Source organism: Hyalella azteca, unplaced genomic scaffold (assembly GCF_000764305.2).
Source record: "Hyalella azteca isolate HAZT.00-mixed unplaced genomic scaffold, Hazt_2.0.2 contig14173, whole genome shotgun sequence".
In the NCBI taxonomy this organism is placed as follows: domain Eukaryota; kingdom Metazoa; phylum Arthropoda; class Malacostraca; order Amphipoda; family Hyalellidae; genus Hyalella; species Hyalella azteca.
The window spans coordinates 1-9,767 of NW_025944066.1; the positions used below are offsets into that span (position 1 = coordinate 1).

The 9,767-nt window shown below is 36.6% G+C and overlaps 2 protein-coding genes across 2 annotated transcripts; both read right to left on the reverse strand.

Moving 5' to 3' along the window:
* Window positions 1–843: 843 nt before the first annotated feature.
* Window positions 844–4,491, reverse strand: LOC108667635 (metallophosphoesterase MPPED2). The gene is made up of 5 exons (XM_018154678.2): window positions 4,081–4,491; window positions 3,407–3,514; window positions 2,815–2,971; window positions 1,948–2,174; window positions 844–1,536 (listed from the first exon to the last, which is right to left on the reverse strand). The coding sequence occupies exons 1-5, from the start codon at window positions 4,370–4,372 to the stop codon at window positions 1,412–1,414; spliced, it is 909 nt and encodes a 302-aa protein (XP_018010167.1). The 5' UTR covers window positions 4,373–4,491; the 3' UTR covers window positions 844–1,411.
* Window positions 4,492–6,273: 1,782 nt separating this feature from the next.
* LOC125178979 (protein Star-like) lies at window positions 6,274–9,450 on the reverse strand. The gene is made up of 5 exons (XM_047883967.1): window positions 9,188–9,450; window positions 7,901–8,061; window positions 7,296–7,490; window positions 6,744–6,962; window positions 6,274–6,546 (listed from the first exon to the last, which is right to left on the reverse strand). The coding sequence occupies exons 1-5, from the start codon at window positions 9,330–9,332 to the stop codon at window positions 6,316–6,318; spliced, it is 951 nt and encodes a 316-aa protein (XP_047739923.1). The 5' UTR covers window positions 9,333–9,450; the 3' UTR covers window positions 6,274–6,315.
* Window positions 9,451–9,767: the final 317 nt, after the last annotated feature.

A 9,767-nucleotide genomic window follows, 5' to 3' on the forward strand; every position in this document is an offset into this window, starting at 1 on the left:
AATAGTATATGAATATACAAAAAAGTCATAGAAATATATTGAGAGGATATAATAAAATTAATCTAATATCATTCTATCATTTTACTGAACCTGACTTATAAGATTGAAAACAAACCTGGGAAAGAAATAGCACGTCGGCATTTTTTTGCAACTGCGAAGTACATTGTTCTGTACCTCATGGTGGTTGAGCGACAGATGTACGATACTCCAGGCATTTAATTAGGTCACGACCCAGCTCGAAAAACTAGCAATAGTCCATCAATGACCAAATCTGCATCTATTGACTAGCATCTAGCGTGAGTGCATGAAAATTCTAGTAAGCTTCTTAGCATCATATATCAAACGAGGTCCAAAAATTTAACTTTTGTTTATAATAATATTTTATGAGACAAGTAGTTGAACATTGTAACGACGATGTCTATTTATTCAAAATAAGAAAATTATACTTGCATCTCGCAAGTGCCTGGTCAAATGTCTATGCTTTGAAGTTATAAAAGATGATTTCTAAATAATCATCTCAAGTCAACGTGCACCAAAAAATAATTGTAACATAAAATAATGACCACCATATTAGAGTTAAAAAACACGCGACTAGTCTATACAATAAGAAATATAAATCAGTACTCACTGCAGTGAGTTACAGAGCGCATTTCTCGTCGACGAAAACTTGAAGTCACGGACGGACAGATAGACAGACGGACATGGCGAGCACAATAGTGCATTTTTTTTCCATAAATGAGAAAATGCGCTAAAAAATATAAATCGGTACTCACTGCAGTGAGTTACAGAGAGCGCAATTTCTCGTCGACGAAAACTTGAAGTCACGGACGGACAGACAGACAGACATGGCGAGCACCATAGTGCATTTTTTCCATAAATGAGAAAATGCGCTAACTAGATGTGTTTTAGGACTTTGGGAAATCTATCACAGTGAAATGGTGCTAGAAATCTAGTACTACTACGGGTTAAAATTAGGACACGTTCTTTATGATATTATAAATTAATACTCTGATTTTTCACATATAGAGAATAAATTTCCTGTTTTACGCGATAAACTGGCAACTATTAATACCCTAAATAAATCTCTAATGTATAGACATTCATTATTATAACTATATAAACAAGCTTCCAGTACATCTTTCCCAGCCATCTCAGATGTATTTTCAGTTTTGATAATACGGCAGTGAACTTATACCAAAGAACTATCCCATGGCGTCGGCAAAATGAATTCAACAAAAACGAGCGTAGGTAAATTGATTATTTGCAACAGTCTCTCCAGTTTCACACTTATACCTTAAAGGTGGATTACGTCTATTTCTGAACTCTCACATGAATGACATTGAAGATAGTGCATAAATTCACCCAGTAGCAGCAGAGAGTTTTTGAGTGATTACATAAAAGCATTTGGCCGCTACTTGGAATATCCTTGGGGTATAGGAACGTCGAACACTAAAGGGGGATTGCAAGGCAAGTAGTTGACATTACATGTCGATGCATTGATGAAGATTATTTGCCCATCTGTGGTGATTCCATAACCTGCAACCAATAAAAATATACATCAGTTTTAATAACCAAAAAAGACGGTTCTGTAATTCAGCTTTATAGTTAAATCGTCTCATTCCTATCAACTTGAGGAATCTTAAACAGTAGAAAATTTCAGTGACGCAGGTATGATGAGTAAATATCTTTAAACAAAATTAAATAAAGCAATTATTAACAATTATTATTATTAAAATATAATAGCAAGTTAATCAAAGAAGTAGTGTCATTGTATATACATGATAATAACAAATATTATACATTTATTTCACTGTGAAATTATAATTTATAAGAAGATCAAGCAAACTGACGAGTCAATAACAGGCAGACAACATGCACTAAAATTCCTTGAAAATATTCCAAGAAGTCATAATCTGCAACAATGAATAACAGTTTAAGATTTGTTACCCTCATGAATATGGCCAAAGACATGATACTTGGGCTTGACTCTCTGTTGTACTGTAGAGAGCAGCTCGACACAGCCAGCACGGACATCTGTAACACAGAAGTCGCCGTGGCCAAGAGGGGGCGAATGGGTGAGTAAGACGTCAACACCAGCAGGAATTGCATCCCATTTATCCAAACATGCAGCACCACGGGGCAGGTTGAATGCCATGGACATGTAAGTAGGCTGCCTGTGAGTTAAAAGTTATGCTCAGAAAATGAATCAAGGTCGAACAGAACTATGGAGACTGGCACACGTAAACACTACTATAGTTGACAGACCTGTGTCAAAAATAAAATAAAAGTTTTGCATCACTTTGATCACAGAAGTTCATAAAAATGCAGTGAGAATGTGAGCTATTTTCATAAATTAAAATGGATAACTTTCTGAGCCAGATAGCTTCTATATCCATTTATCTCCTTTTGCTAGGGTTAGATAAAGAACTTTTTGGTTATTTGCAGATTTCTCAATTTAGCAATAGAAAAATAGCATTAAGACATATAAAGACTTACATACAAACAGCATTCATATATTTTTATCCAATAATCGCCACTAGTAGATAATTCTAGACCTACAAAACAATGACTTTCATGCAATTGCAGTAGGTACACAACTAAAATATAACAAACGTAAGAGAAAACCATATTGTGTAAATGAAGGATTGTCATAAATATTTTCTTAGCATGCATATGAATGATAAGTTAGGTTACACAAAAAGGACTAACTTCTCTTTTCTTCCAGCACGTATATATATTAAGACTGTACATAAAAAATAACCAGGCAATAGGTTTTTCCTTTAGCATATAGAAGATGAGGTTAGTCATACAAACCAAGGGCTGCCATATATTTTCACCCCAGCAATAGTGATGAGGGAGTCCTGAAGGTAAGTGGCATTAGTGAGTAATGCACTTGGATGCTCATGGCCATTTTCAGTCTCTATATTCTTCTGCAGATGATCCACTTGTAGGATTGAATCCACAGGTCTGTCTACCAAAATTATTGAATTATTTTCATATTATAAGAAAATTGAATTACACCAAGTGCAACAATTGAATTATTTTTAGCATTTAGAAAATTGAATTTTATTAACACAAAGAACAAATCAACTATTACAAACATTAAGGAGCATTAAAAAATTTACAACCCATCAATAAAATTGTTAGATAATAGGTAATTCCATAAAAAATTTAATTTTCAACATAAAAAATGAAGTGGTTTGACTTATCATAAAATAGGTGCATGGTAAGGTAATACTAATAACATGGAACATTTTGTTCATTTGATTTTTTGCATAATATTTCCTAAATTTAAAGTTTCAACAAACTCAACAACTAACTCAGTTCACAAAAATTAGTGAAACAGACATACATGCTATAATTACCAGTTACCACTTACCACATATCCATCACAAAACAAAATTACCTGCTTGCCTAGATCTCCCATGCATGTTTCTAGGAGCAGTAAGTTCAACATCAAAAGTAAGCTCATGGTTTCCAGCAATCACCACTTTGTGTTTGTGAGTCAGCTGTCCTGTGGTAAAGAAGTTAAATTTTAATAAATCATTTATGATTAATTATTTTCAAGACCCTGTGACTGTCTTATATATGATATTTAATTTACCAGTTCTTTAATTAAGTCCCTGGGACCCTGGGCAGTGCAAGATTACATTACATATTTTGTGCTGTGTAATAATCATGATTGCTAAATCAATATAAGGTCAACAAACTGCCATAACAATTAACAGATTGGCAGTCTATACATACTTAAAGAATTTCACTTAGCAGTTTACACTACCTAGCCTAATCACTAAATACTAATGCACTAGGTATATATATTTTAACATTATACAGTGCCATCTTATGAGTTATGACATGTTACCAGTAGACAGTAGTCAACAATTCTATCAACTCTTTATTTGCTAAGCAAAATTTTTTTTCACCATGCCAACAAAGAATATACCTACCTAGAGGCTAGAGTATAATTTTCTATACATATTAGTACATTGCAAATTTTCAAGTAAAAATCTTAAGGATGATAAATATTAATATCTATCATATTAATATCTATAATATCTATATTAATATCTATCAACTCACCCAGCCAGGTATTGAAGTTCTCAACTTCTTGAAGATCCCCACATCTTGTGAAATCTCCAGCATGAAGAAATACATCCCCATCTGGTATATCAAACTTTAATCGAGATGTTAAGCTGTGGGTATCACTCATGCACACAAATCGCAGCACATTGAGTGGAGCAGGTGAACTCGGAGTTGAAACTTTCAATTTGATAACTTTCTGATCATTTTTTAGTTCCTCCCACGCTTGGGTTGGATCTTTAGTAAGTTTGTGTACACTAATTTTGCTGGATTTGGAAATATAGTTTGACATGATCGAGCAAGTCGCACGAGCTACGCTGATAAGCGATTGTCGTCGACTAGTCGCAAGTGACTCGCAACTCGCAAGACACAGACACTATTTATATTATACAGGCAGTGTTGCCAACTTTTTACTCGGCGAGAATACCAGATTGCCTAGCTAAACATACCAGAAATATACCGGAAACTCAATTATTAGAATAGAAGTGTCGGCGGCGTTGAAGAAATAGGCCCATGGCCTGTTGCCGATTCTTGAACTTTTCGTGACTTGATTCACAAGGGATCCGGCCTTTGGAGCCCGATCTTTCCATAGCTGACGATTGATTGAAATAGCTGCTGGACTTATTGCCTGGTGCGTAATTTGCTAGGCATTTTAAGACTGAATATATGCTCCTGCATAACTTCGTCTAGTCTGTTTTTGAAGATGTTCATACTCGGAGCGTCAACGATGCTATCAGGGAGGCTGTTCCACATGTCGGTGACTCGAAGCGAGAAGAAATGTTGTCGCATGGATGTGTTCCANATCGAAATACAAATGATGTAAGTTATTTTTACATGACGTGCTTAGTTTATGTGATTTTAGCAACTCCTGACAATTTATGCATTACCGTTTAGCGATTTCAAAGGATGATATAATATCGGTACGAATATTGGAACTTTTTATTTAAGAATAGACTATGTTTTTTTTATAAACTGTATCTTTTTGAATGTGCTAGTTCTCTAATTATGATACCTATGCTAAATTCTCGTTTACAACTGAAATAGTGCGAAGAATGACGGACCGCAGCACACCCGAGAACAATGGCCAACAGCTCAAAGTCAAATTCGGTTATATCCATCCTCATTGACGTCTAGGTGGCAACTAGTGTTCAAAGGATCAAAGCGCGCGGTCTCAAACTACCGAGTACAAAAGTAGTGTGAACGGTTGTGCGTGGTGAGGCACTGCAGCAAACGACTCAAAAGCGCATGTCGTTGCCACTAGTGTAAACGGGCCTTAAGACTTCTCAGTAGGCACTCGACACACAAACGTGTAATATCTGTGATTTGTTAAATGTTACCTTCCTAGTACATAATGTGTAATATGTATGTACCATGCCTAAATTCTGGGGCAATATAAAAAATTACTGCATATCAACTATAATAGGAATTACTATTAGTGAATGTTATTATAAAAATTACTGCATAGAAATCAGTATCCGGGAAATAAATGCTACGAGCAGGGGGGGGGGGTGATTCACGTCTAATCTCTCCATTCATAATTATTCTCAGGTTTTTGTGATTGGTGAGTGTAATGACGTCAACGGGTTTCTTTCATTATAGGTTTCAGAATTAAGTAAGTGCCAACCAACATTTCTTCTGCTTGTAGGTCAACAGAATCCAGCNACAGTGAGCATTGATCTCAATTCCGTGTGAGCTGTAGGGTCTGGTGAATTCAACTTGTGCATGGCACCCTTGTGACTTGTCCACGCCAATGGCCCAGTTACGGTGGGAATCGCGGGTTAGGTCGAACAGCAGAGGCCTCACTAACGGCAACGCCGGATGACGCGATCATGCACATCGGAAGACGTAACCATTCCTTTCCTATAAGGACCCATTATGGCTGACAAAAGGTGTCATTGCGAACTAATACAATTGCACACACCTAACTGCTTCTGGAATATCCTCAATCATTACCCTCATTCCCTGACCGCTCACATCTTCATCAACTCTTGCAAAGCAGACGCGGTGGAGACTGCGCAATATATGATAAGTTGATAACATCGCTCCAACCTCATCTGGAGAAAGGTTGATCGTAACATCTAGTTTTGTCACTCAACAATCGATTTATTTATTGATCAACATGTATACGAAAATACAAAATAAGCGATCAACTGCAGTGGAGCTGTGCAGTGTGCATTTCTTACCACTTGCATTGCCACCATTCATAGCTTACTCAATATTTTCAAGATGACTAGATTACGATTCAAAATTCGACCGTGCAATCCAACTCATGGTGTTATTGATATCTATTATTGGAAGTGCTCTCTTTCGAACTTTTGAATTATCCCACACTTCCTGTTTGACGAAGATAAGGTCGTTCGAATAAGGCCGGTTCAATTCCATGTAATGAATGTATCCTTTGGACTTCATGAGGTCTATCAGAGCAGGCTTCCCTTCAGGGATGAGGTTGTACTCCACGGATAACGTCTGAAAGGAAGCATTTCACAAACATACGTTAGGCTCATATTTTCAATACAAGTATGATAGCCATTCGCCGTTTGAATTTATTACGTACGTACGTGAGTAAATGGTCACTTGTATTACGGTAAATTTCCGTATTCCAAAGTGCTTACAGTCAGTCTAAATGGCAATGTTTGACCGAATACTGCAGATGTATTTTTCACCTTGATATCGAGCTTGTCCCAGGGGATGGACTGCAGAACTTTGTACTCGGAACTCTCGACGTCGAGGCTAAGGAAGTCGACGGTGGTGGTGCCCAGTGCGAGCAGGAACGAGTACAGCGGGAAACATTTTGCAATGCTCAGGTCCCATGGGTACCCAATGTAGTAATATTCATGAGAATGGAATATGTCTCCCCTGATGTTTTCGTTCCTAAAAACCACCTGTAATTATCCTGAAATTAATTGCGAGAGAAGAAATGAGAATACAGTAATTGTATTTGGCGGGATTTTTTCTGTCGGTTTCCACACATGTAAAAAGAAATAAGAATATATATTTATTTTTTCCTTCTGCAGCTTCCTGTCATTTATTCATGAAAGTTTGCCTGATTATTTAGAGTTTAGACAGGCCATAGTGTAACCAATTTTGTTGAATTGTTCATTAATTTCCAACACCTGCATCGTCAAATAATGACTTATTGCGATGACTTCATCTGTCGCGCGGTGAGTTTGATGGAAAGCCAGATCTAGGTGCTATGATACTCTCAGGCCCCTTACCTTAGTTGCTGCTTTCGTCTCTCCGATGCAAGCATTAGCTGAGTGTACTTTTCGATTTCTTGACAATAATTTCTTAAAGTTTCTCGGGTTCGGCTCTATCAAGATCCCGGTCCAGTTGCGTTGGATTTCAAAAAATAGAGTATTGCTCATCACTTCTCCAGTGTAGCCTCCACTCTCGATGTAAAAACCGTTCAGCTGTGTGAAGAGATAAGATAACTCTAACGAAGCTGAGGAAAGAGATGAAGAACTTTAAGACACCCTTTATTTAATACCTATTAGCTTCTAATATATGCCTCTCGAAACGTTTAAAATTCTTCAATTTGGTTACTTGGGTTGTTTGTTCCATAAAATTTTAAACAAATCCAAAACCTTGGGGAAATGATGTTACTTTGTGGTTCAACATTTCGTCGACCACTTTCGATTTTATCTGACCTTGCAATGTCAGACTATCTTTATGTAAGATCTATATATACATTACAAACCATCTGTGCTACTTAAGTGTCAAGTTGAAATAATTTGTCAATTCTCTGGGAATATGTAAGAGGGCAATTTTGTCAAAAACGCTCTTATAATGAATTTGAAATATAAGGAAGTATAACAATCACCTTGTGGTTTAACAATTCGTCGATCACTTTCGACTGGCCGTCGGAAGGATCGTGGTTGACACCATAGTACAAATTGTAGGGCTCGGTGGAGGGAGGCACGATCACGTGCTGGCGGATGTACTCGATCAACCTCGGGTCATCCTCGTTCAAACCAACGAAATCTGTAGCAATGAAAGCGATAATAATTTATTAAAACTGCGTCATAAAAGTGACCTTCAAACAGTGCCTTAGTGCTTATTTTATGCTGCTAGAATTTAAAATTTAAATAGCGAAAGATTTTATTTTTTTCTACGATGGACTGTCTTTGGTATTAAGAAATCAGCAGTGCTCGGAAATATTCATAATTTTTATCAGTTTTTTTCGACTTGGCAATGGTGTTACCTTCGTTGTTTCAGAATACATTCGTTGCCATCTTTGCTCTGCAAATCAAGGTGCTCTGTGGCTTTTAAATAGAAAAGGCCTTTATAGTAGGTACTCGTACCTTTATAGTAGGTACTCGTACCTTTATAGTAGGTACTCGTACCCCTATATTAGGTACTAGTACCTTTATAGTAGGTACTCGTACCTCTATAGTAAGTACTCGTACCTTTATAATAGGTACTCCTACCTTTATAGTAGGTACTCGTACCCTTATAGCAGGTATTCGTACCTTCATAGTAGGTACTCGTACCTGGTAGGTACTCGTACCCCTATATTAGGTACTAGTACCATTATAGTAGGTACTCGTACCTTTAGTAGGTACTCCTTCCGCTCGTAAATAGGTACTTACGAGCGCCTCAAGTATGAAATAAGTAACCAACAAATATTTGATTCGATAAGATTTGATCCCAGAACTTTCGTTCCTTTACTTAGAAAGTGGAATAAGTAGTATATTAATTCTAATAAGTTTCCATGAACCGAATTTTCTCAAAAAATAAATATAGGCGTTTGCGAACTAAAAAATCTAATATCATGTTTGGAACTTGTTTTAAAAATAAGAAGTAAAATGTCCTAAAGCGAGTGTTTCGTCGTGTTGTTTACTTCCCATTATATTTCACCAAATCAGGAATAGACTGAAGGGTCAAAAACAATCAGGAGCATTTTAATCGCTTGAAAAATAATGATGATTGAAAAAATTCTGGGCATAATTTAACTATATTATTATTTTTCGGCATTTTTTTAAGTTTCATCCCAACAGCGAAAACTTACACTCGACATTGCGCATAAATTTCTATTCCGATAACAAATCAATGGCCCACAATTTTAAATTTATAAATGAGATTCGATGAGCAAATCAAATCGTCTTACCCTCGTCCTCGGTAGCCGCTGCTTCTAAATTGATCAGTTGGGCGAGCTGCGCGGGCTTGTATAAACTGATCAGCGAGACCAACACGACGCACAATAAAAACAGAACACATTTTAATGCGAAAGATCTTGGTACGACAATTGGCATGATTGTGGTGCTGCTAAAAATTATGGATGGCACGAAACAAGTATTAGATTCTTCTACGATGTTGAATCTGTGTACATTATAAGTGTAGTATATATTCTGTCTTATGATACTATTCTGTCGAGAGTTTTACGGTCTACTAATTATAATTTACCACAATTGATTCATTAGAATGTTGTTGATTGTTAAAACTACGAACTATTTCCAATTATATATTCTTTTTAATTAAAAAATGGAATTGAGGTTAGTGAAGTGATGCGCGCACACAATCATAGATCGATGCTAGCTGCTATAATATTTTAGTCAAGGAAACTCGGTGGAATCAAGCCTCGACAAACACTCAATCTTTAAGCCATGAAATATCCTTGTTCCGTATCATGGAACACGCATGCACTGCAAAATTATTGATTTTTCCTGCTCCTTTTACTGTCTCAGATA